Genomic DNA, 27,859 nt, shown 5'->3' with positions numbered 1-27,859 from the left:
ATCTGCTTCTGCATTTAGTCTTTTACAAAGTGGTTTTGGTTGACGTACATAAAAAGAATTGACCCAACAGGGACATGGAGTTGGAAAAAGGAAATAGTATTTTAATAAACATTTTCGATATCATGGATTTGTCATGTAGCGTCTGGAAAACTCCACTGTATGCTTATGATAGAATGAGTGGAAAAGGGAAACAATGTACCAGTATAAAAATAATTTTGACTTTGAGGAACTTTGAAAGGGTCTCAAAGATCCCGAGGAATCCCCAGGGGTACCACACATGAAAGATCACTTTCTAAAAGTGACCACATATAGGCACTAGGGTTCAGTGTGAATGAGAGGCAGGATCTGCTGCTTCCTGGCTGGTCTCAGGTCCGATGCACATCTTAGTCTGCACATCTAATCTCAGTGAGTGCACTGCAGTATTTCAACATCACCTGTTTAATCTGGTGTTCAACTGAAGAAAACTCCCACATAGAGAAAAAAGCAGTTAGAGATCAAATCTTCACATACTTCTCTTTCTGAGCAATGCAGGAGATTTTTGAACGATACATTTGACTGCATTTATTTTTACCTTTACATCTGACTTTAGTACCTACCACATGGTTCCTCCCAAAGACATCACTGAAGCATGGTAAGGGATAAGCCCTCCAGAACTCAGGCAGTATATGTTCTGTCAGTCTACCTGCTCTTTCATTGATACTTATAAGAATAATACCTTTATTCATTCATTCATTCAAAATACTTTGATGGGCATATTATATAATTCTAATAAAAATAATAAATAAAATTGGGTCCCAGAGACTAACACCAAAAGAGAAGAACCTATGTTTACTGATAGATATTAATACCAAATATGGCACAAGAGCAGGCTGTGGGACTCCTTAGAAGTAGAAATCCCTGCTGTCTGCCAGTATTTGGGGGAGGCTTCAAGGAGAACACAAAACTTAAAAAAGTCCTTGAAAGATGTCAAAGATTTTTTTTCCCCTGCACATCATGTAGGATCTTAAGTTCCTCAACTCGGGATCAAACTTACATGCCTTGAATTGGAAGCTTGGAGTCTTAACCATGGAACTTCCAGGGAAGCCCCCAAAAGATGACAAAGGTTTTGAAAGGTGACTGATGAAGTTCAATGGTGGTTAGAAATGTAGAGTCTTAGGCCTGGAGAAGAATTCAGAAGACACCAATGCTAAGGTACAACAAAAGCCACAAAGTCACTGGGGAGGAGAAAAGAGAGAAGATAAAAGAGCCAGGAATCTTGGGGAACACTAAGCATAGGGTAGAGAATAAAGTTCAGGGAATAAAAACCAGAGCGTTATTAATCGGGATGACACGATACCTGAAGTTGAGAAGGGAGAAAATTTTTCTCTCTAAAGTTTGTATTATTACAAAAGTAGGTACTTTCAAAGAAATACTGAGAAGTGTTTAATCATGAAAAGAAAGTAAGAAGGACAATTTTTGTTGTCCATGACAAATACACAGATTGAGAGAAAATCAGGAAGTAGATTGTAAAACAGAGAAGGAAGCTAGTGTAAGATATCCTTGGAAGAAAGAAATAAAACAGCCACTAGATCAACAATATAAAGCAAAGTCAATGCTTATGTAGACTTTCATATATGTCAAGTGAAGTGAAGTGAAGTGAAGTGAAGTCGCTCAGTCATGTCCGACTCTGCAACCCGATGGCCTGTAGCCCACCAGGCTCCTTGGTCCATGGGATTTTCCAGGCATGAATACTGGAGTGGGTTGCCATTTCTTTCTCCAGGGGATCTTCCCAACCCAGGGATCGAACCCAGGTCTCCCGCATTGTAGGCAGACGCTTTACCGTCTGAGCTACCAGGGAAGCCCTCATATATGTCAAGGGCTGTGCTAAATGCTTTAAATACTATTCACAACTGTGAGACAGATACAATTACCACCTCTACAGAATGGAGCAGGTTCTATGGAATACAAGCACTAGCATTCTTTTGCACTGTGTTTAATAAACAAAGTTGAGAGGTTGACTTTATATTAAGAAAGTTGGAACCATGTATGTAGATAAAAGAGTGAAGATGGAAGAGAGAATAAAAATGACTTTAGAGACTTTGGGGGTGAGGAGCAGGAAACAAAATAATATGAATAGCCAAGGAGGAAGACTCAGCCTTGAGGAAAATGCTGCTTCTTGTGACAGAGGCAAGCAGTGGAGTGGCAAACTTTCCCTTCTTGGTAATTCTGCTCCAGACCCTCTTATCTATGCTCTTCAGAACATGCTCTATGCTCTCCACATCTCCATTTAGCTGCGATGCCTGCAAATCTCAGCATTCTCCTTTGTTCATCTTAACCAGACAGAAAGGCAGGTGATACACATGTGGAATCACAGTGCCTCTTTTCATTACTAGCTCTTTACAATACAACATCAGCATAGTACAGTATCTTTTCTGTGAACCACAAAGCATAGGAAATGCTCTCTCAGTAGAGGATCCAACAAATTTAAAATAGATGCGGGGGGACTTCCCTGGCAGTCCAGTGGTTAAGACTCCACTCTTGCAGTGCAGGGAGCGTGGATTTGATTCCTGGTCAGGGAACTAAGATCCCACATGCCATGAAGCACAGCCAAAAAAGAAGAAAGAAAGAAAGATGGGGAACACCAAGAGTATCTCACTGTTCACCCTATGGAGAAACTATCATATGACTTTCCAGGAATGTCCCTAATACACTAACCGAAAAAAAATGTGTGCCCAGATGACTAGACTGTGTGACGTGTAATTGGAGACTTCAGACAAGTGGACAAGTCAGAGCAAGGTATAATGAAAGGAAAGGAAGTGGAGAGCAAGGGTAAGGTAAATGTGTTTCCTTCTCTAGTCTGTAAGAAATCTCTATCAGAAAACTGGATAAATCCTGTTCTTCCTGGGCAATTCACCCCAGGGGTTGTTAAAATAATCTCCAACCATCCAGCTATCCAGCTGTCCATTTTCCTCAGCATTTCTTTAGCTACACTTAGAAATAGGTACTCTACTTACATTTTTTAAAATTAATTACAATCACTTTAGGTAAACATTTTACAACTGTGTGCATAATTGCTACTTAGCCAAAAACAAAACAAAACAAAACAAAACAGATTTGCTGTAATGTTACAGTAGCAGGCAGTAGATAGCTCAGGTGGTAAAGAATCCACCTGCAATGCAGGAGACCTGAGTTCAACCCCCTGGGTTGGGAAGATCCCCTGGAGAAGGAAATGGCAAGCCACTGTAGTGTTCTAGCCTGGGAAATCCCATGGACAGGGGAGCTTGGTGCGCCACAGTGCATGGGGTCGCCAAGATTAGGACGTGACTTACCAACTAAACCACCACAACCACCACCGTAATGTTATAATTTAGTTATAGTTCTTGGATTGCTCTTAGTTCTTGGACTCTAAGTCTCCACTCTTTCATGGAACATGTTAGCCAGGCCCCAGTAACTTTTTTTTTAATAAGTAATTTTGAAAATGGTGTAAATGTCACCAGTACAACCGATAAGAAAGGAGAAAATCTTTTCTGCTCATATAAGCAGTTGGAAAATGTTTTCTGCTCATATGACTCTCCAGAAAGAATAAACTATCCATTGTTCCCCTAATTATATTTAATCAAGGATCGCCTGTGAGGATATCACACACTTGTTTCCACAGGATGCAATTTTGGTATATTCTTTTCCAAGAGACTTCCACCCATTATCAACTAAGAATATTACCTCCCCTAAATCTTACATCTTAATGCAAGATTTTTACATTTATCTTTAGGATTTTTTAACTTAGTTTTTAAAGTCTTTGAAATGTTTAACTTAAAAGATAGAAATTGTTAAGATTTTTATCTGAATTTAAGCTGAAAGATTTAGGGTAGGGTACAAATCAGATTGGTTGTTTGTTTCTTTTTCTCAGAAAAAAATTACATCCAGAACAAATAATTCCCCTAAAATTCAAAGAGGAAAAAGATGTTTTAATGGAATGAGGTTGGACCAGGAAGTTGAGAATCAGAAGTCTGTCAGGGGTACCAAGAATTCTGTGAGCAACAGAGGTTGGCAGATATGAAATATCATTTGCTAGGAAAAAAGTTCCCAACTTCTCTTTCTGGTTGTTATTTGATTTTCAAAGTTCCCAAATTGTTGTTTAGAGACTGACTGTACTTTCAATGCACTTCAGGAAGGAAAGGGAACACAGTTATTGCACAATGCCTTTTTCTAAGTCATTGAAAGCCAAACTACGAAACAAGTTTTCATTTCCACTGGGTACTGATTATTAAGACATTTCTTCTATATCTAATTTCTTCTGCTAATTTAAAATGAGAAAAAATATATTCTATTCATAAGGAAGAGACCTTGAAATGACCTAAAAAGACAATTCTAAAAAAGTGATTAAACAAAAGAAAAGCAACTTTCTTCTTTAAAGAAGGTATCACTCAAATGATCACATATTTTGTGATTGTATTAAAAAGAAGAATGTTCTACCTTAGTCACTTCTAGCTACAAGCTGAGGAAGACTCTCTTTCCTAACCAAACTTGGGTCAGGCTCTTTCTGACTTGAGTCCTCTTTCTAACTAGGCCCCAAACTTGGGCTCTCTCATTAGCTCACTTAGTCAATTTTTAGAATCCAGCTGAGTTAATTTAGCAAAAATCCCCCATGCTTGGTATCTGATCACTCTACTCTGGCCCACCTTCAGCAAGACTCCGGTTGAATGGTCTAAGAAGAATCCCCTAGCCTTGATGTTTCCTCTTAACCCTTTCCATTCACTGATGGTATCCTGCTCCTTGCCCATAAATCTCCACTTCCCTTGTATTTGGAGTTAAGCCCTATCTCTCCTGCCTCCTGAAAACTCCCATTGCAATCATTTTTTCTTCACTGGTCTTCCTTGTTCTTTTTAACAAATGTCATGAAAAATTTTTCTTTAACAAAGCCCATGCACCATACATACACACACAGACACACACACACACGCACACAAATCACTGTCTGTGGGTTAGAAAACAACACTGACAACATATTGGGATTCCAGTAATTCTTAGAAACTCTCTCCTGGGCTGACATTTACAGAGCTTGTCCCTTCAGTTAAACTGAAATGAAGGACTCTGACATCAAGGAGACCCCACAGAGAAGGACTTCAGATGTCTCCTTATGGGTAAGTGGTTTCTATTCCTTCATCTACCACTCTGCTTTTCACACTCAGTATTTGCTGAACCCAAACACCAGCCAGCAAGATGCACTTTCCAGCTGAAATATCTCCACTAAAAGAGCTGCTTCTCAAAATGTGATTTCTCTTGGAAATAGTGGCTATTCTTGCAAGTAGTGGCTATTAGCAGCTCAAGAGACCAAAACATGAGCCTGAGAGGCTTGCCTCTTTATCTCATCCAAGAACAAAGATCCAATCTGTAAAGTCTTCTGCCAAGTCACTTACTCCCTCCTAGTCTGTCTTTCTTAACACTGTCCCAGGGAATTCCTTGGCATTCCAGTGGTTAAGACTCCACACTGTCACTGCTATGTCCTGCGTTCAATCCCTGGTCAGGGAACTACGATCCCACAAGCTGTGTGGTGTAGCAAAAAAAGAAAAGACTGCCCTAAAGACTCTAGCTAATACTATAAAGAGTTTAAATCTTAAGACTTTGGACTTTCTTTGTTTTAATCCAGCAAGATCTACTCAGTTGACCTGATCACAGAACAATACTGACTACTTGGAATCTGAGTTTCTCTAGGCCAGATAAGGACAAAAATTGGGGGGTTTGGTTTTTATTTGTTTGTTTTAAATCACTTTAAATAGACACTAACAGAGGTGACAAAGTTCAGTCAGGATTAACTGATCCAGGCCAAGGATCTGTAAAGTACCCTCTGGACTGAAATCCTTCTGGGAGGAAAATTCTCTTTCCTAAGATAACAAGATTCAGTTTATAGGAAAAAAAAAAAAAACCTCTTAGCTCTTTAAAATATCAACAGAGGATATCTATCTCCTCCAGGAAGAAGAAAGGTGTTCTCATATTCAAAGGCCAACCTGCTCCACCATAACCTGTGCTGTTCTACATTGCTGTTGTTTGGTCTGTAAGTCATGTAACTTTGGTCTGTAACTCCTTTGTGGCTCCATGGACTACAGGCTGCCCTCCAGGTTCCTCTGGGAACTCCTCCCAAGTTTCCCAGGCAAGAATACTAGAGAGGGTTGCCATTTCCTTCTCCAGAGGATCTTCCCAACACAGGGATAGAACCCGGGTCTCCTGCATTGGCAGATGAATTCTTTACCACTGAACCACCTGGGAAGCCCATTCTGTTCTATATGCTTATGTGCTAAGTCGCTTCAGTCATGTCCCACTCTTGCGACACTATGGACTGTAGCCCACCAGACTCCTCTGTCCACGGGATTTCCCAGGCAAGAATATGGGAGTGGGTTGCCATTTCCTCCTCCCAGGAATTTTCCCAACCCAGGGATTGAACCTGAGTCTCTATGGTTTCCTGCATTGCCACACAGGTTCTTTGCAACTAATGCCACCTGGAAAGCCCTAAGATAATATAAATAGCAGGTATCTTACTTGGGTTACTGTAACAGAATACCATAGGCTGGATAGCTCACACTACAAATATTTATTTCTCAACATTCTACAGGCTGGAAGTCCAAGATCGTGGTGCCCTCATGGTTGGGTTCTGGTGGGAACCCTCTTCTTATTTACAATAGCCACCTGCTTACTATAATTTCACATGGCAGAGAAAGCATTCAATTGTGTCTCTTCTTGTAAGAGCACTAATCCCATTCATGAGAGCTCCACTCTGAAGACCTAATTATTTCCCAAAAGTTCCACCTCCAAATACTATCACATTGTAGATTGGAGCTTCAATATATGGACTTTGGGGGGACACAAACATTTAGTCCACAGCAGCAAGTTAACAATTTCTTCAGCACTCTCTATGCACCCACTTGCACAAGGCAAAGCACTTTGTTTATATTAACTCTGCCCCAGAGCATGTGGGAAGTAGTTGCAGTTATTATCTCCATTTTACAAAAGAGGACACTGAGTCAGAGAGGTTGAGTAATTTAAACAAGAACACAATAGTTCATAAAAATGACACCAGGATTCAAACACAGGCAGTCAGATTCAAGTCCACACCTTTAATGACTTCATTTCACCATCATTTACACGCAGAACTTGCACAAGTACCAATCCCTGAAGCTGAATAGTGATTTGGGGTTTACAAATCACTTTCCTGAAGATCTGATCCTCACACAAATCCCATAAGGTCCTTAGCAGATGTAAGAGTGACATAAAGCACATGAAGTGCCCAGAAAAATCTCTGCTTCATACCCCAACCTCTTTTTTTGGTATCCTTAGACCCAGAGAGAGGTATCAAGAGGGTCATGAAGCCCTAGAAATTGTATAACAACTTTTGCATGGATCTGAATACATGCATTTCTCAAAAGAAAATCTCAAGAGCTCTATTGAAAATAAGTGCTACACAAGGGTCTGAATATGCTGTTCTCCAAAGAAGATATACAACTGACCAGGGAACACAGGAAGATTTTTCACATCATTAATCATTTAAATGCAAATCTAAATCACAGTGAGATACTTCTTCACACCTACTAGGATGGCTATAATCAAAAACTCAGACAATACAAAGTATTGGCAAAGATGGGGAGAAATTGGAACTCTCATAGATTGCTGGTGGGCATGGAAAGCTGTACAGGCGCTGTGGAAAAGAGTCCGGAGGTCCCTCAAATGGCTAAACACAGAATTACCATATGATCCCGCTAGTCCATTTCTAAGTATCTACCCAAGAGAAATGAAAACAAATGTCCACACAAAACCCTGTACACAAATGTTCATAGCAGTATAGACCAAAAAAAAGCAAAAACAACAAAATATCCATCAATGGATGAATGGACAAATAAAACATGATATATCCACACAATGAAATTGTATTCAGCAATACAAAGAAGTACCGTTACATGCTACAACATGGATGAACCATGAAAATGTTATGTGAAGTGAAAGAAATCAGTCGCAAAGGCATATACATTGTATGAGTCTATTTATATAAAATGCCCAGAATAGGCAAATCCATAGAGAAAGAAAGTACACCAGTGGCTGCCTGTGGCTGATGGAGATGAGGAGGATGAGGAGACGAGGAGATGAGGACCTAAGGAGGATGAGGGATGGTGGGTATGTTCTAAAACTGACTGTGGTGATGGATGCACAACTCTGTGAAGATAAAAAAAAAATCTCATTAAATTGGATACTTTAAATGTGTGAATTATATGATATGTGAATATATCTCAATAAATCCACTAAAAAATATATTTGCAGAAGTGGTACAGGCAGAAAGGGAGAAAAGCCCAAAAATAAACCCATAAACAATTTGGGTTTAACCATAGTGGAAAACAAAATTCAGACATGTTTCTAACCAAAGGAAGAAATCAGGCCATGAATGTGTTTTGTTCAGCCCATAAGTGTTTTCAAAAATCTTTGAAGCAACTAGAAAAATGTAAAAACCCAGAGGTTTCATGTTCAACAAAAAATCTATACATCCGCATTTTCCTTAACAAGGAACAAAGTTTAAACAAACAAGCAAGCAAAAAACAGAATCTGGTAATACTAGGTTGCATTCTAATTTGGCAATGGTCTGTTAAGGCCAAGGGTGGGCAGTCATTTTTAGACAGAGCTTAAATTGCCCAGTAAGCCTGAGTGCCCAGCAGGTCAGGTTTCCACTGTGAGTTTCTGAGTCACTTATCTATAGCTTTCATCAGATTGTCAAAGGAATCTCTAACTCCAAGCACATTCACAACCTTTAGAAAGAAGCAGCCAGCAAACAGTGGCCATTTGCTTTACAGATAAGAAAACTGACCTAACTTGCCTGAGGCCAGGAGAATGTGCAGTCAGCAGTGAAAACTACTTTTTCTGACTCTTGGTTACTTTCATTACTCTTCTGGCCTCCCTGTTGATATTTCTAGAGCATCTACAATTACCATATCCTGTTCTTTTCAGCAGCAAATGAGAGAAATCAGTGAGAAAGGAAAGAACCTTCTAGACATTCCAAAATGGCATATGATTTTCAGGTTCTATGATCTTCTAATCACACAAATTTTGCCTGGACCTAAATTCCTTTGGTTTGTGTGGGCAACCTCAGCCATCCTCCTATCCCACAGCCCAAGGAAGATAAAGAGAATGTTAAACTCTTAGGACAAGGAAATAATCCCAAGAATATGTTTTCTCCAAGGTTACTAGCACTCCTGCTACAAAAAGCACAAATTCCTGACAGATTCCACCCTGGGACAGGTGGTTTGCTGATGTCAAAAATGACTATTTGGGCTTCCCTAGTGGCTCACTCGGAGAAGGCAACGGCAACCCACTCCAGTACTCTTGCCTGGAAAATCCCATGGACAGAGGAGCCTGGTAGGCTGCAGTCCATGGGATCGCTAAGAGTCGGATACGACTGAGTGACTTCACTTTCACTTTCACTTTTCACTTTCATGCATTGGAGAAGGATATGGCAACCCACTCCAGTGTTCTTGCCTGGAGAATCCCAGGGACAGGGGAGCCTGGTGGGCTGCCATCTATGGGGTCGCACAGAGTCAGACATGACTGAATCGACTTAGTAGCAGCAGCAGTGGCTCAGTAGCCTGGTGGGCTACAGTCCATGGGGCCACAAAGAGTTGGACACGACTGAGCAACTAACACTTTCACTTTTTCACATTTAGTGGCTCAGTGGTAAAGAATCTGCCTGCTAATGCAGGAGACACAGGTTCCATCACTGGTCTAGGAACATCCCATATGTCGTGAAGCAATTAAGCCCATGCGCCACAACTATTGAGCCTGTGCTCTAGAACCTGGGAACCAGGACTGCACAGCACATATGCCAAAACTACTGAAGCCCACACACTCTAAAGCCCGTGTTCTGCAACAAGAGAATAGTTCCAGCTCTCTGCAACTAGAGAAAAGCCTGCACAGCAACAAAGACCCAGAATAGCCAAAAATAAATAAATAAATAAAATTAATTTTTTAATAAAGTACATAATTAAAAAAAAAAAAGACTATTTACAAGAAGCTCCAAGTCCACAATAGGTAAAGTGAGAAGAGAATGTCACTTGTTTATAGTCACTTACCCCACCAAGCTTTGAGTTTGCCTGGAAAGAAAATTCTATATGATGCCCACACATAGTTTAGGGAGAGGTGGGAGAATAAAGAACAACCCATTCTCAGAGATCTGCTCTTACTGAAGAGGATTAATGATGAAAATAGCCGAATCTGAGCATCAGAAGACTTCTTAGTCCACCTGACATATGATCTCAGTAGTACTGAAAAGCAAAAGAATAATTTAAAATAAGGGGTGTGTGTGTGTGTGTGTGTGTGTAAAGGTGACAGTGAATAACTGAGGATTCACTGATGGATAAGTGAGAGTGGGCTGGGTGTGTGCGTGTATGAAAGGCTGATCAGTTCTGAGCAATGATGACAAGGTTTTACTACAGACCTTTGTAACTACACTTGATCTGAGCTCGGAGAAATAGGAAAAAAAAAAAAAAGAAGAAGAAGAAGAAGAAGAATCCAGTTCACCAGGCTGATCTCTCCAATCAAAACACAGCATATCTGCAACCCCTGGATACCTGACTCGTATCCAATCTGGGTGGGCTTCAAGATCCAGAGCCAGCAAATAGCACAGGATCATTCCACATCAGGCCAGGGCTGGAAACTAAATGCCAGCTGGGAAACTACAGGAGAACCAGGGCCAGGGAAGGCACCTGTCTATGCCCTGCAAGCAGTAAAAGTCAAAACAGACCAGAAGGCTCTCGCAGAGAGGCACGTGCTTACAAAACCAGGAAAAGAATGAAACTTTTAAGGCAAACAAAATGACCACTTCTCACTTCTCTCAATTGTGTAATTCTGAAATAGTCTCAAAGTTTATCCGTGCCATAAACAACTTAGGGACCTTTTCCCCAGAGATATGGAAGTGCCAAAACTCATGGGGAAAAAATGAAAAATAGCATTGGGCTACCACCAACAAAGGAACATGCTAAAGGTTCTGGTGCCAAGAAGAGTTTCCAGGGAAGTCCACTGTTACCCCAACCCCTAAAAAAGCCATGATTCCCTGCAAAAGCTGAACCCAGCTGAAAACAGGTTCAATCATGAATTCAAAGTATAGGACAGGGCTACCCTGGTGGCTCAGTGGTAAAGAACTGGCCTGTCAAGGCAGGAGGCACAGTTTCAATCCCTGGTCTGGGAAAATGCCACATGCCATGGAGCAACGGAGCCTAAGCACCACAGCTATTGAACCTGTGCTGTACAGCTTGGGAGCCACAACTGCTGAAGCTCACATGCCCTAGAGCCTGTGCTCCACAACAAAAGAAGCTGCTGCAATGAAAACCTGTGCACCACAACCAGGGAGTAGTCCCCGATTTCTGCAACTAGAGAAAAGCAATGGAGACCCAGCGCTGTGAAAAATAAAATAAAAATTACAAAGTAAAGGACAAATCCCACTATGGAGCTTGTGTGAATTTTTTTTCTTATTTTTTTAAAAATGGTGGTAAAATACACACAATGTAGAATTTACCATCTTAGCCATTTTATAGTCCACAGTTTAGTATTATTAACTGTACTTAAACTTGTGCAACCAAATCCTACGATGTTTTCACCCTGCAAAAATTAAACTTTATTCCCATTACACAACTTCCAGGCCCTAGCAACCATCATTCTACTTTTTCTTTCTGTGCACTGGACTACTTTAGACATCTCATATAAATGGAATCATTCAATATTTGTCTTTTTATGACTAAGCATTGCATCTAGCATATTGTCCTCAAGGTTCATCCATGATGTAGCATGGTACAGGAATTCCTTCCTTTTTAAGGCTGAATAATATTCCATTGTATGTGTACATCACATTTGTTTATCTATTCAGAATATCCATTTCTGTGTCTCAGAGGTATGGTTCTGTTGCACTGGTGGCACACACAGAAGTTGTGGAGTCCAATTTGTAATGGTGGTTTTCTACAGAGAAAGACAGACAGACTTGGTTCAATGATGTGTACTCCAAGAGAGGAAAAACAAGCTCATTAAAGCTGCTGCTGCTGCTGCTGCTAAGTCTGCACTCAATTCCATCATCTAGAACCATCTCACCATCCCTGTCTACCTCAAAAATAAAGGTTTTGTTAACTGTATATTCCCAGGTTCTGGAACAGGATTTAGCATATAGTTCAGTTTAGTTCAGTCACTCAGTCGTGTCCAATTCTTTGCGACCCCATGAATCACAGCACACCAGGCCTCCCTGTCCATCACGAACTCCCGGAGTTCACTCAGACTCACATCCATCGAATCAGTGATGCCATCCAGCCATCTCATCCTCTGTCATCCCCTTCTCCTCCTGCCCCCAATCCCTCCCAGCATCAGAGTCTTTTTCAATGAATCAACAATTCTCATGAGGTGGCCAAAATACTGGAGTTTCAGCTTTAGCATCATTCTTTCCAAAGAAATCCCAGGGCTGATCTCCTTCAGAATGGACTGGTTGGATCTCCTTGCAGTCCAAGGGACTCTCAAGAGTCTTCTCCAACACCACAGTTCAAAAGCATCAATTCTTCAGCGCTCAGTTTTCTTCACAGTCCAACTCTCACATCCATACATGACCACTGGAAAAACCATAGCCTTTTCTAGACGTACCTTTGTTGGCAAAGTAATGTCTCTGCTTTTCAATATGCTATCTAGGTTGGTCATAACTTTCCTTCCAAGGAGTAAGCGTCTTTCAATTTCATGGCTGCAATCACCATCTGCAGTGATTTTGCATATAGTTAACACTCAGTAATTATTTATTGGCTGAGTGAAACTAGAAAAGTAAGTGTTCAGAAAATTTTATATGCTTGATTTTGAATGATCCAATTCATCTGAATATATTAGCCAGGAAAGCATCAGTTTGTATTGATATGGAAAAATAGTCCAAGAACTACTTTTAAAGGAATCAGGTTGCATATCAATAATCAGTATAATTTCCTTTATGTAAAAACAAATGCACAAATCAAAACAATATATTGTATATAGTAATATATAATAATACTGTACCTAATTAATATTCTTCAAATCCAATGGTTTGGTTACTTCTGGGTTTAAGAGAGATGAGGACCAAAGACAGAAAGGAAACTTTCTGTTTGAATTTCTACTTGTAGGGTTTGAATTATTTACCAAAAGAACATATTTTTGTATTATTAGTGAAACTTTGGTAAGAAAAAAAAAAATATGGAAGGATCATATGTCACAAGAACACATTGATTCAGGGACTTCCCTGGTGGTCCCTGGTTAAGATTCACCTTCCAAGTGCAGGGAAGTGTGTGTTCAATCCCTGGTCAGGGAACTAAGTTCCCGCAAGCCTTCCTACCAAAAAATAAAACAGACACAATATTGTAACAAATTCAATAAAGACCTTAAAAATGACCCACATCAAAAAATATATTTTTTTTAAAAAAGGAATACATTGATTCAGTTTACTTTACATGTAACCTTTCTCAGAGACCTACTGGAGAATGTGCTCCACCAAAATAATGGGAAATAAGAAAGACAACGACATGGGATACAAGAAACAGGATCCAGCATTAGAGAAACTCAAAGGGAACCTTTGCGATAACTATATTCTGAAGATAGATGGAAGGAAGAGAAAAGATGTTAGTGATAGGTGCAGGAACTTAGAAGAAAGCTAAATACTCATATTCCATTCTGAAAAAACAGTGCATAAATACTAAACCTGAAAAATCAAGAAGGAGTAATACAAGCATTATTTAGACATGAATAAGTACCAACTAGCTAAACAGCGGAGACGGCAATGGCACCCCACTCCAGTAGTCTTGCCTGGGAAATCCCATGGATGGAGGAGCCTGGTAGGCCACAGTCCATGGGGTCACTAAGAGTTGGACACAACTGATGCGACTTAGCAGTAGCAGCAGCTAAAAGAGATGAACATGATTGCTCTTTCTGAAAAGAAAAAAATGACACAAGTTCTGCTGTTTTTGGTAATGAACCTTATGGAATTATTTGTTTCTGAACTACGTGTATATACAACTTCAATCATACTAAGAAGTAAAAAGAGAAAAATCACAACTGAGGCCCACATCAGAAAACCATACCTAAAGGGGGGTAGGGGGTTGCCAGGTGTCAGTCAAGCCAGAATATCCAACACTTTATCAGTCATGGAAGAATCCAAAGCAAATGAAAAACGAAATACCAAAATTTTTATACAGGGAAAAAAGAAATTGCAGAATCCAGTCCCCACTTTGGTAGTTAAAAATGAACCACCTTCTCCCTAGGAACAAATGCTCAAAATCCCGTGCATGGTATCCATATTCTTCGTGTTTTAAACCCCTACCCTGGACTCCAATCCTAACTATTCTCCTCCCTCAACTTCATTTTCCTCATCTATAAACCGGTGTGGTGGGAGTGGTGGGTGGTGATACTTAGATCTTACAGGATTACTTTCTGGGTGAAATAATAACAATCAAACTTCTGTAATCCAATAAATATTAGGCGTTATTCGAAATGTTATTGCATATATAACATCTCATTTAATGTTCAAATTACAATCCTCATCCCATTTTCCAGATGAGGAAGCCAAAGTACAGAGGTTCCAGTAACTTGCTCAATATCGTAGCTACTGGTGAAGCGAGGATGCGAATTCGGCTGATTTGGCTTTAACAGTCTGTACCAAAAACCAGACTATGCCGAAATGCAAGAATAAAATGTGCACAATAAACCGAACTATTTCACACATGTGTGCCACTCCAGACAAAACAGGTAGGTGATAGCCAGTTCGAGGTTTGGCCGCCTTACAAGAGACCAAGGCACTACCAGGGTCTCCACTCCTGTCCCCAATTCCCCAAGCTCCTTCAAGGCTCCCCAGCAGCCGGGGGCGCCCTCCCTCTCCTCCCCCCCTCCCCCCCAACACACACACACACAAAACTTCCCATAGCACTTCGGACGGGAGTCGGGAGGAGCCAGCGCGCTGCTCTCGCTGCGAGCCCCAGCGGTGGGAGGTAGAGGATGGAGCGGAGCCCCGGGAGGGGACTCCGGGAGGGTGTTTGGGGCGGCGGCATTTACCTTGACCTGCACTCTCATCGCTCCGGGACTCCGGGGCGGGCCTCGCGGGGACCTGTAAGGGTGCAGGCAGTGGCCTGGGGACTTCTCCCGCCGCCTCCCGGAGCTGCGACGCCCGGCTTCTCCAGGTCTGCGCCGCCCAGACGTGCCTCTCCGCTCCGAACCGAGACTTCTCTCCTCCCGGGTCCGGCCTCACGCCACGTCCGGTCTCCTCCGCCGCCCGCCCGGAGTGGAACCAGAGAACTGCCTCCTCTCCCGGGACGGGTTCCCCACCGCCCTAAGGCGGACCCCCAGCCCCGTTAGGTTTCCGCTCTGATACCACCTCCACGCTGGCCCCGTTCCAGCTCCCGGAACCTGGGCTGTGGGGCGTGCACTTAAGTGTCCTACGGTAGCGAACCCTCAAATATGATAATCGGCTCCGGGTGGAGACCAGAGGAGTTGAGAGCAGATATTTCGTAAGTCCCATCTATTCTAGATTCTAGTTAAATAACTTGTGGCCGGCCCCACCTACAAAGCACCCAGGGCACTGGGATCAAATCTGGTAAAGTCGCTGAAGACAGCCCCGCCGACTGGCAGCCCGGCTTACCTGTAAGCGCTCCGCCGCGGAAGGAGCGCTCATCCTGGACTTGCAGGCCCCGCTACCAAAGCCTTATCTGAGCTTCTGACTTGTGGAGTCAGATTTGAGCTCCACCTCCACACGCTGCCTTTTACAGCCGTATAGATTTGTCACAATACCTTTTGGCCTCAGTTACCTCCAGTGTAGAAAGGTGATTCCGACCTTACCTGGATCAAGTATAGGGAGGGTCAGATGGGATTTTCATCATCATCACAGATATATCTAATTGTATATTTAATTGTGTTGGTCTTGTTGAGTCAGCATGGTGTTGGGAGGACACGGGGGCGGAGGGGTAACCTAACAAACAGTCTTTTACTATCTGGGAGTTATTGGATGTTAGGTGACCCCTTTGGGCCTGGGATTGTTTGTTTATCTACACAGTGGGAACGATGGTGAATGAATCCCTTTCCTCAGAGGCTGTTCTGAAATCCAGAAGATACAATCAAAAGCTTTGTGATTTCTGTATTTTCGGTGGGTTCCCCTGGTTAGGCAGTCTTTTTAAGGCTGCCATCAGTTACTGTGGGTGAATCCCAGTATGTTGGCAGAGATGAGGCTCACTTATTACAAGTGTAGTTAACAATGGTAGCTATTCATCCTTAACTGACTTCAAATTAGTCCATTCTGAATTTCTGCCCAGTGAGCTCACATTTGCAGACACTTCTTTTTTTCACTCATTTTTTTCTTCTTGTTGGCCACACCAGGTAGCATGCATACACGCTTGCTAAAGTCGCTTCAGCCATGTGACCCTATGGACTGTAGCCAGCCAGGCTCCTCTGTCCATGGGATTCTCCAGGCAAGAATATTGGAGTGGGTTGCCATGTTTATATGGGATCTTAATTCCCCCACCCAGGGATGAACCTGAACTCCCTGCCATGGAAGAGCAAAGTCTGAACTGCCAGACTGCCAATGGAAGTCCCTTCTCTCATTTCTCAATGTGGTTTTAATTTTTCTTTGTTAGAAAACTTGAACATCTTATTTGCATATTAACATTTTGTTGTTGTTTGTTTTTCTATTAATACATTTACTTTTTCTCCTTGACCCAATTCCCTCAAAATTTTAATGTGAGCAGTTAACGGATTCAGGAGCCCCCCTAAGGCATGTAAGCACCTCTTGATTGGTATTTCTCCATACATCTCCTCTGTCAGTCTGTCTCAGCACTAGAGACTCAGTTCAGTTCAGTCACTCAGTCGTGTCCGACTCTTTGCGACCCCATGAATCGCAGCATGCCAGGCCTCCCTGTCCATCACCAACTTCCGGAGTTCACTCAGACTGACGTCCATCGAGTCAGTGATGCCATCCAGCCATCTCATCCTCTGTCATCCCCTTCTCCTCCTGCCCCCAATCCCTCCCAGCATCAGAGTCTTTTCCAATGAGTCAACTCTTTGCATGAGGTGACCAAAGTACTGGAGTTTCAGCTTTAGCATCATTCCTTCCAAAGAAATCCCAGGGCTGATCTCCTTCAGAATGGACTGGTTGGATCTCCTTGCAGTCCAAGGGACTCTCAAGAGTCTTCTCCAACACCACACTTCAAAAGCATCAATTCTTCGGTGCTCAGCCTTCTTCACAGTCCAACTCTCACATCCATACATGACCACAGGAAAAACCATAGCCTTGACTAGATGAACCTTAGTTGGCAAAGTAATGGGAGCTCTCAAATATCTGCAGACCCCCAAGAAAACTAAACATTTGGAACTCAAGATTCTTAAGAGTGTTCAGTTCAGTTCAGTCTTAACCTCTTTGGTAAATTTACATATCAGGATAGTCATATATTCTTTTCAGACCAAGCCTCAAGGCAGAGTCTAAAATATCAGGACAATTCTAGGGCTTAAAACATCTGATGTGCTAGTATAAGGTGCCATTGGTCTCCAAGTTGTAACAGAAACAACTGAGGCATTTGTTAAAAGTGCAGATTCCCAGGCCTCACCCAGGCCACCTAAACCATCTATATAATTTCTGGGGTGGGGCCCAGAAATCTGTATCTTTCACAGGCACCTCACTCAACTTAAAACTTGTCTAAAAAAAAAAAAATCTCCTGGCCACAAGTATACCTTTGCCTAGTGGAGAACAATGAAATTTAAACTTTAGGGTGTTCATTAGTAGTTTAGGGTGGTTTAATTCAAGCCAACAAACATTTCCTGAACACAGACTGCTTGTCAGACATCCTGCTGGGTGCTGGGAAAACAAAGATGAATAAGACATTGTCCAGTCCTCAAGAAGCTTGGGTTTGTAGGGAGGAGGAACAATTAAAAGTGAAACAGTACCTGGGTCACCACTGGTAACACTAATCAACATACACAGCTTTATTTTCTCATTTGTTGTCCTTTCCTAATCCCTTTCTTCCTCGTCCCTTTCTTTTCTCCTTTATTTTCTTCTTTATCAGATCTCTGTTTTTACCCTGAACATTGTAAATGTTTTGTTCCTGATCTAACATGGCTTTAAGGCACTAACTTTTAAAGTCAACCTAGTGATTTAAAAATGAAGGGAAACAGCTGATTTTTCAACAGAGAAAAATGAGTATGACAACACTTTTTTTATATGTAAAATTGTTTTTTGTTTGGTTTTGGCCATGTTGCGCAGCTTGCGAGGTCTTAGTTCTCTGACCAGAGGTTGAACTGGTGTCACAATGACAGCATGGAATTCTAACCACTGGACCACCAGGGAATTCCCTATATGTGAAAATCTTAATGAGTCCCAGTTACTGGGGACTACTAAGGAGTAGGTTCTAACATATGCATTCTTCTCCTAAAGAAAATTTTACAAGCTTGGATTTGGCTCATTTTCCTTAATTTGAATAAATAACTCTCTTTGCACCAAGAAGAAAGATCACCATGAGAAACTCATGCCCAATGAATCATAGTGTATCTCCTGTTCATGGCCTTCACTTTGGGTAGCCACCACTATGTTCCTTTCAGAAGCATAAAAGAAACAAAATAAATGCAGTAGCATTCTGAAGTGGGTAATGGAAATGATGATAAATCTAGAGGGCATTTCACAGTGGGAGAAGTTTAAAGGTATGGGTTAGTAATTTAAATAAAGGCGGGGGCTTCCCAGGTAGTGCCAGTGGTAAAGAGCCCACCTGCCAATGAAGGAGACTCTAGAATATGCTTAGTTGTTCATTTGTGTCCGACTCTTGCAACCCCATAGACTGTACCCTGCCAGGCTCCTCTGTCCATGGGATTCTCCAAGCAAGAATACTGGAATGGGTTGCCATTTTCTTCTCCAGGGGATCTTCCTGACCCAGGAATCAAACCCAGGTCTCCTGCATTGCAGGCAGACTATTTTACTGATTGAGCTATGAGGGAAGACTTTAGAGACACAGGTTCAATCCCTGAGTCAGGAAGATCCCCTGGAGGAGGGCATGGCAACCCACTCCAGTATTCTTGCCAGGAGAATCCCGTGGACAGAGGAACTTGGCGGGCTACAGTCCATAGGGTCACAAAAAGTCAGACACAACTGAAGTACAGTATAGCACATGCTTCCAGTAAGGAAGGATAAAATCCAGACCTCCAGTCCATTCTTGTGTGACTGTTTCTGTTTTCAAACCTTCCCATTCAAATCAAAGGTGCTAAGTTTGAATTTCATCCATTTTATTCTCCTGAACTGAAGTGAAGTCGCTCAGTCGTGTCCGACTCTTTGCAGTCCCGTGGACTGTAGCCCACCAGCCGCCTCTGTCCGTGGGATTCTCCAGGCAAGAATACTGGAGTGGGTTGCCATTTCCTTCTCCAGGGGATCTTCCCGACCCAGGGATCGAACCCAGGTCTCCCGCATTGCAGGCAGACGCTTTCTCCTAAACAGCTGCAAGTCAAATTTCCTTTTGAAAGGTAGCAATATATTTTCTTATGCCTACTGAATAGATGTTTTTCTTATTCAGTGCTTCTGTTGGAGTATGCTCCCAATTTGTTTTTCTGCTATGAAAATGGATCACTTATCCTGTCACATAAACAAAGATTAAAATATTCATGGTTGGCCAGGGGAGAAACAGGAACCCTCAGATACTTTTGGTAAGAGTTTAAAATGAGACCCTTTTGGAAAGCATGTTAGAGATCTGGGGGCTTCCCTGGTGGCTCAGCTGGTAAAAAATTCGCCTCCAATGCAGGAGACCTGGTTTGATCCCTCAGTTGAGAAGATCCCCTGGAGAAGGGAAAGGCTACCCACACTAGTACTCTGACCTGGAGAATTCCATGGACTGTGTAGTCCATGGGGTCTCAAAGAGTCAGACATGACTCAAAGACTATCACTTCACTAGAGAGATTTGGATTCAAGGCATATCTTTTCCATCACAATTTCAGTCTTAGAACTTCATATTTCAGAAACGCACTAAGATTTGTATATAACGATATACACAGTAGCACCCTTTGTAATGAAGAGAGATTGCCAATAATCCAAACAGCCATTAGTGGGTGCTTAGCAATGGCAACCCACTCCAGTACTCTTGCCTGGGAAATCCCATGGACGGAGGAGCCTGGTGGGCTACAGTCCATGGGGTCACGAACAGTTGGACTCGACTGAGCGACTTCACTTTCACTTTTCACTTTCATGCACTGGAGAAGAAAATGGCAACCCACTCCAGTATTGTTGCCTGGAGAATCCTAGGGACCAGAGCCTGGTGGGCTGCCGTCTATGGGGTCGCACAGAGTCGGACATGACTGACGTGACTTAGCAGCAGCAGCAAATAAACTGTGATGTGTCCATACCATAAAATACCATGCACCTTTTAAATGAATGAGTTACCACCCAAGGGCCAACAAGCTCCAGATCAAGACATACCACACAAATTCTCCAGCAACACAGGAACATAACCCTGAGCCTCAATATACAGGCTGACCAAGGTCACACCAAACCCACTGACATCTCAAAACTTATTACTGGACACTTCATTGCACTCCAGAAAGAAGAAATCCAGCTCCACCCACCAGAACACTGACACAAGCTTCCCTAACCGGAAAACCTTGACAAGCCACCAGTCCAACCGCACCCACAGTGAGGAACCTCCACAATAAAGAGGAACCACCAACTGCCAGAATACAGAAAGGCCACTCCAAACACAGCAATATCAGTTCAGTTCAGTCGCTCAGTCGTGTCCGACTCTTTGAGACCCCATGAATCACAGCACGCCAGGCCTCCCTGTCCATCACCAACTCCCAGAGTTCACTCAAACTCGTGTCCATCAAGTCGGTGATGCCATCCAGCCAACTCATCTTCTGTTGTCCCCTTCTCCTGCCCTCAATCCCTCCCAGCATCACGGTCTTTTCCAATGAGTCAACTCTTCACATGAGGTGGCCAATGTATTGGAGTTTCAGCTTCAGCATCAGTCCTTCCAATGAACACCCAGGACTGATCTCCTTTAGGATGGACTGGTTGGACCTCCTTGCAGTCCAAGGGACTCTCAAGAGTCTTCTCCAACACCACAGTTCAAAAGCAACAATTCTTCAGCGCTCAGCTTTCTTCACAGTCCAACTCTCACATCCATACATGACCACTGGAAAAACCATAGCCTTGAGGCTAGACGGACCTTTGTTGGCAAAGTAATATCTCTGCTTTTCAATATGCTGTCTAGGTTGGTCATAACTTTCCTTCCAAGGAGTAAGCGTCTTTTAATTTATGGCTGCAGTCACCATGTGCAGAGATTTTGGAGCCCCAAAAAATAAAGTCTGACACTGTTTCCCCATCTATGAAGTGATGAGACCAGATGCCATGATCTTAGTTATACAGCAATATAAACAAGATGAAAAGGCAGAGAAATACCCAGCAGGTAAAGGAACAGGATAAATGCCCACCAAACCAAACAAAAGAGGAAAAGATAGGGAATCTGATAAAAGGTTTTCTGATAGGGAATCTGATAAAAGGATTCCTGATAGGGAATCTGATAAAAGGATTCCTGATAGGGAATCCTGATAAAGAATTCCAAATAATGATAGTGAAAATGATCCAAAATCTTGAAAACAAATTGGAGTTACAGATAAATAGCCTGGAGATAAGGACTGAGAAGATGCAAGAAAGGTTTAACAAGGAGAAGTAAAAAGAGTCAATATATAATGAATAATCAATAAATGAGATCAAAAACACTCTGGAGGGAACCAACAGTAGAATAACAGAGGCAGAAGATAGGATAAGTGAGGTAGAAGATAGAATGGTAGAAATAAATGAATCAGAGAAGAAAAAGAAAAAAGAATTAAAAGAAATGAGGACAACCTCAGAGACCTCTGGGACATGTTAAATGCCCCAACATTGGAATCATAGGAGTCCCAGAAGAAGAAGACAAAAAGAAAGACCATGAGAAAATACTTGAGGAGATAATAGTTGAAAACTTCCCTAAAATGGGGAAGGAAATAATCACCCAAGTCCAAGAAACCCAGAGAGTCCCAAACAGGAGAAACCCAAGGCGAAACACCCCAAGACATGTATTAATCAAGTTAACAAAGATCAAACACAAAGAACAAATATTAAAAGCAGCAAGGGAAAAACAACAAATAACACACAAGGGGATTCCCATAAGGATAACAACTGATCTTTCAATATAAATTCTTCAGGCCAGGAGGGAATGGCAGGACATACTTAAAGTGATGAAAGAAAATAATCTACAGCCCAGATTACTGTTCCCAGCAAGGATCTCTTTCAAATATGAAGGAGATATCAAAAGCTTTACAGACAAGCAAAAGCTGAGAGAATTCAGCACCACCAAACCAGCTCTCCAACAAATGCTAAAGGATCCTCTCTAGATAGGAAACACAGAAAGGGTGTATAAACTAGAACACAAAACAATAAAGTAAATGGTAATGGGATCATACTTATCAATAATTACCTTAAATGTAAATGGGTTGAATGCCCCAACCAAAAGACAAAGACTGGCTGAATGGATACAAAAACAAGACCCCTATATATGTTGTCTACAAAAGACCCAACTCAAAACAAGGGACACATACTGACTGAAAGTGAAAGGTTGGAAAAAGATATTCCATGCAAATAGGGACCAAAAGAAAGCAGGAGTAGCAATACTCATATCAGATAAAATAGACTTTAAAACAAAAGCTGTGAAAAGAGACAAAGATGGACACTACATAATGATCAAAGGATCAATCCAAGAAGAAGATATAACAATTATAAATATATATGCACCCAACATAGGAGGACCACAATATGTAAGACAAATGCTAACAAGTAAGAAAGGGGAAATTAACAATAACATAATAATAGTGGGAGACTTTAATACCCCACTCACACCTATGGGTAGATCAACTAAACAGAAAATTAACAAGGAAACAAAAACTGTAAATGATACAATAGACCAGTTAGACCTAATTGATATCTATAGGACATTTCACCCCAAAACAATGAATTTCACCTTTTTCTCAAGCGCACACAGAACCTTCTCCAGGATAGATCACATCCTGAGCCATAAATCTAGCCTTGGTAAATTCACAAAAATTGAAATAATTCCAAGCATCTTTTCTGACCACAATGCAGTAAGATTAGATCTTATTTACAGGAGAAAAACTATTGAAAATCCCAAAATATGGAGGCTGAAAAACACGCTGCTGAATAACCAACAAATCACAGAAGAAATCAAAAAAGAAATCAAAATATGCATAGAAACGAATGAAAATGAAAACACAACAACCCAAAACCTATGGGACACTGTAAAAGGAGTACTAAGGGGAAGGTTCATAGCAATACAGGCTTACCTCAAGAAACAAGAAAAAAATCAAATAAATAACCTAACTTTACACCTAAAACTTGAAAAGGAAGAAATGAAAAAACCCAGTGTTAGTAGAAGGAAAGAAATCTTAAAAATTAGGGCAGAAATAAATGCAAAAGAAACAAAAGACACCATAGCAAAAATCAACAAAACCAGAAGCTGGTTCTTTGAGAAGATAAACAAAATTGACAAACCATTAGCCAGACTCATCAAGAAACAAAGGAAGAAAAATCAAATCAACAAAATTAGGAATGAAAGTGGAGAGATCACAACAGACAACACAGAAATACAAAGGATCATGCTACTGCTACTGCTAAGTCACTTCAATCGTGTCCGACTCTGTGCGACCCCATAGACAGTAGCCACCAGGCTCCCCTGTCCCTGGGATTCTCCAGGCAAGAACACTGGAGTGGGTTGCCATTTCCTTCTCCAATGCATGAAAGTGAGAAGTGAAAGTGAAGTCGCTCAGTCATGTCCAACTCTAGCGACCCCATGGACTGCAGCACACCAGGCTCCTCCATCCATGGGATTTTCCAGGCAAGAGTACTGGAGTGGGATGCCATTGCTTTCTCCGGACAAAGGATCATAAGCGTCTACAATCAGCAGCTATATGGAAATAAAATGGACAACTTGGAAGAAATGGACAAATTCTTAGGAAATTACAACTTTCCAAAATTGAACCAGGAAGAAATAGAAAATCTTAACAGACCCATCACAAGCACAGAAATTGAAACTGTAATCAGAAATCTTCTAACAAACAAAAGCCCAGGACCAGGCGGCTTCACAGCTGAATTCTACCAAAAATTTAGAGAAAAACTAACACCTCTCCGACTCAAACTCTTCCAGAAAATTTCAGAGGAAGATAAACTTTCAAACTCATTCTATGAGGCCACCATCACCCTAATACCAAAACCTGACAAAAATAAAAAAAAAGAAAACTACAGGCCAATATCACTGATCAACATAGATGCAAAAATCCTTAACAAAATTCTAGCAAACAGAATCCAACAACATATTAAAAAGATCATATGTCATGATCAAGTGGGCTTTATCCCAGGGATGCAAGGATTCTTCAATATCCACAAATCAATGTAATACACCACATTAACAAATTGAAAAATAAAAACCATATGATTATCTCAATAGATGCAGAGAAAGCCTTTGACAAAATTCAGCATCCATTTATGATAAATTAAAAAAAAAAAAAAACTCCAGAAAGCAGGAATAGAAGGAACATACCTCAACATAATAAAAGCTATATATGACAAACTCTCAGCAAACAGTATCCTCAATGGTGAAAAATTGAAAGCATTTCCCCTAAAGTCAGGAACAAGACAAGGGTGCCCACTCTCACCACTACTATTCAACATAGTTTTGGAAGTTTTGGCCATAGCAATCAGAGCAGAAAAAGAAATAAAAGGAATCCAGATTGGAAAAGAAGAAGTAAAACTCTCACAGTTTGCAGATGACATGATCCTCTACATAGAAAACCCTAAAGACTCCACCAGAAAATTACTAGAGATAATCAATGAATATAGTAAAGTTGCAGGATATAAAATTAATACACAGAAATCCCTTGCATTCCTATACACTGCTGCTGCTGTTAAGTCACTTCAGTTGTGTCCGACTGTGTGAGACCTCATAAATGGCAGCCCACCAGGCTCCCCCATCGCTGGGATTCTCTAGGCAAGAACACTGGAGTGGGTTGCCATTTCCTTCTCCAATGCATGAAAGTGAAAATCAAAGTGAAGTCGTTCAGTCGTGTCCGACTCTTAGCAACCCCATGGACTGCAGCCTACCAGGCTCCTCTGTCCAAGGGATTTTCCAGGCAAGACTACTGGAGTGGGGTGCCATTGCCTTCTCCTCCTATACACTAATAATGAGAAAACAGAAAGAGAAATTAAGGAAACAATTCCATTCACCATTGCATTGAAGAGAATAAAATACTTAGGACTGTATCTACCTAAAGAAACAAAAGACCTATATATAGAAAACTATAAAACACTGGTGAAAGAAGTCAAAGAGGACACAAATAGATGGAGAAATATATCGTGTTCATGGATCAGAAGAATCAATATAGTGAAAATGAGTATACTACCCAAAGCAATCTACAGATTCAGTGCAATCCCTATCAAGCTACCAACGTATTTTTCAGAGAACTAGAACAAATAATTTCACAATTTGTATGGAAATACAAAAAACCTCCAATAGCCAAAGCAATCTTGAGAAAGAAGAATGGAACTGGAGGAATCAACCTGCCTGACTTCAGGCTCTACTACAAAGCCACAGTCATCAGGACAGTATGGTATTTGCACAAAGACAGAAATATAGATCAATGGAACAAAATAGAAAGCCCAGAGATAAATCCACACACCTATGGACACCTTATCTTTGACAAAGGAGGCAAGAATATACAATGGAGAAAAGACAATTTCTTTAACAAGTGGTGCTGGGAAAACTGGTCAACCACTTGTAAAAGAATGAAACTAGAACACTTTCTCGGAGAAGGCAATGGCAGCCCACTCCAGTACTCTTGCCTGGAAAAGCCCATGGATGGAGGAGCCTGGTGGGCTGCAGTCCATGGGGTCGCTAAGAGTCGGACACGACTGAGTGACTTCACTTTCACTTTCACTTTCATGCATTGGAGAAGGAAATGGCAACCCATTCCAGTGTTCTTGCCTGGAGACTCCCAGGGGGAGTCTGGTGGGCTGCCGTCTATGGGGTCAGGCAGAGTTGGACACGACTGAAGCGACTTAGCAGCAGCAGAAGAACACTTTCTAACACTGTACACAAAAATAAACTCAAAATGGATTAAAGATCTAAACGTAAGACCAGAAACTATTAAACTCCTAGAGGAAAACATAGGTAAAACACTCTCTGACATAAACCACAGCAGGTTCCTCTATGACCCACCTCCCAGAATATTGAAATAAAAGCAAAAATAAACAAATGGGATCTAATTAAAATTAAAAGCTTCTGCACAACAAAGGAAACTATAAGCAAGGTGAAAAGATAGCCTTCAGAATGGGAGAAAGTAATAGCAAATGAAGCAACAGACAAAGAATTAATCTCAAAAATATACAAGCAACTCCTGCAGCTCAATTCCAGAAAAATAAAAGACCCAATCAAAAAGTGTGCCAAAGAACTAAATAGACATTTCTCCAAAGAAGACACACAGATGGCTAACAAAAACATGAAAAGATGCTCAACATAATTCATTATCAGAGAAATGCAAATCAAAACCACAATGAGGTACCATTTCACGCCAGTCAGAATGGCTGCGATCCAAAAGTCTACAAGCAATAAATGCTGGAGAGGGTGTGGAGAAAAGGGAACTCTCTTACATTGTTGGTAGGAATGCAAACTAGTACAGTCACTGTGGAGAACAGTATGGAGATTCCTTAAAAAACTGGAAATAGACGGCCATATGACCCAGCAATCCCACTACTGGGCATACACACCAAGGAAACCAGAATTGAAAGAGACACGTGTATCCCAGTGTTCCTTGCAGCACTGTTTATAATAGCCAGGACATGGAAGCAACCTAGATGTCCATCAGCAGATGAATGGATAAGCTGTAGTACATATACACAATGGAATATTACTCAGCCATTAAAAAGAATACATTTGAATCAGTTCTAATGAGGTGGATGAAACTGGAGCCTATTATACAGAGTGAAGTAAGCCAGAAAGAAAAACACCAATACAGTATATAACGCATATATATGGAATTTAGAAAGAAGGTAATGATAACCCTGTATTTGAGACAGCAAAAGAGACACAGATGTATAGAACAGTCTTTTGGACTCTGTGGGAGAGGGTGAGGGTGGGATGATTTGGGAGAATGGCATTGAAACATGTAAAATATCATATGTGAAACAAATCACCAGTCCAGGTTTGATGCATGATACAGGGTGCTCAGGGCTGGCGCACTGGGATGACCCAGAGGGATGGGATGGGGATGGAGGTGGAAGGGGGGTTCAGGATGGGGAACACATGTACACTCATGGTGGATTCAAGTCAATGTATGGCAAAACCAATACAATATTGTAAAGTAAAATAAATTAATTAATTAATTAAAAAATCAAAGAGTGAGTTAGATCTACATGTACAAACATGGAAAGGGAAAATAGCAACTAGTAAAGGTAAGTATGTTTCTGTGTTTTTTTTTTTTTTAATTTATATGTGTATTTGGAATATTCACAGGAAAGTCCTAGAAGAATATGTGCCAAACTGTTAACAAGAAAAAACATGATTATTCTAAAAAACTATTTGCTGCTTATCTGAAATTCAAATTTAACCGAGTGTCTTATTACATAAGATTGTTATACAAGCCTACACTGGTGGCTTCTTCTAGCTGTGGATGCTGTTTAAAAGTGTGTACTGCAAACATTTACACCAGCCCAAACTCCTTTGGAACTGTCTTCACATGCAACATTGAATGATTCTTAAAGGGAAGAAAGGAGGAAGATGAAGACTGACTATAACAAAGTGCCAGGCACCCTGAG

At 41.3% G+C, this 27,859-nt stretch overlaps 1 protein-coding gene, 1 non-coding gene and 1 pseudogene across 4 annotated transcripts in view; 2 read left to right on the top strand and 1 right to left on the bottom strand.

Moving 5' to 3' along the window:
- Positions 1–27,859, bottom strand: part of TRPM6 (transient receptor potential cation channel subfamily M member 6) — a 165,591-nt gene that overhangs the window by 107,381 nt on the left and 30,351 nt on the right. Inside the window, exon 1 of one of the 3 annotated variants that reach the window (XM_070375762.1) lies at positions 15,626–15,741. The exons of 1 other annotated variant lie outside the window; for it this stretch is intronic. In XM_070375762.1, coding sequence (XP_070231863.1) covers positions 15,626–15,658 — 33 coding nt within the window. In that variant the 5' untranslated portion in view covers positions 15,659–15,741. Of the gene's footprint in view, positions 1–15,042; positions 15,519–15,625; positions 15,742–27,859 lie in introns of those variants that run through there. One more of the 3 variants, XM_070375763.1, reaches the window with a different exon arrangement.
- LOC138989034 (small nucleolar RNA U2-19) lies at positions 10,198–10,277 on the top strand. The gene has a single exon (XR_011465278.1). It is a non-coding gene; the product is annotated as a small nucleolar RNA U2-19 (small nucleolar RNA).
- LOC138989033 (small nucleolar RNA U2-30) lies at positions 10,415–10,472 on the top strand (annotated as a pseudogene).

This window comes from Bos mutus, chromosome 8 (assembly GCF_027580195.1).
Source record: "Bos mutus isolate GX-2022 chromosome 8, NWIPB_WYAK_1.1, whole genome shotgun sequence".
NCBI classification, from domain to species: domain Eukaryota; kingdom Metazoa; phylum Chordata; class Mammalia; order Artiodactyla; family Bovidae; genus Bos; species Bos mutus.
Note: the sequence above shows the minus strand (reverse complement) of the source record. Positions and strands in the feature narration are given on the sequence as shown.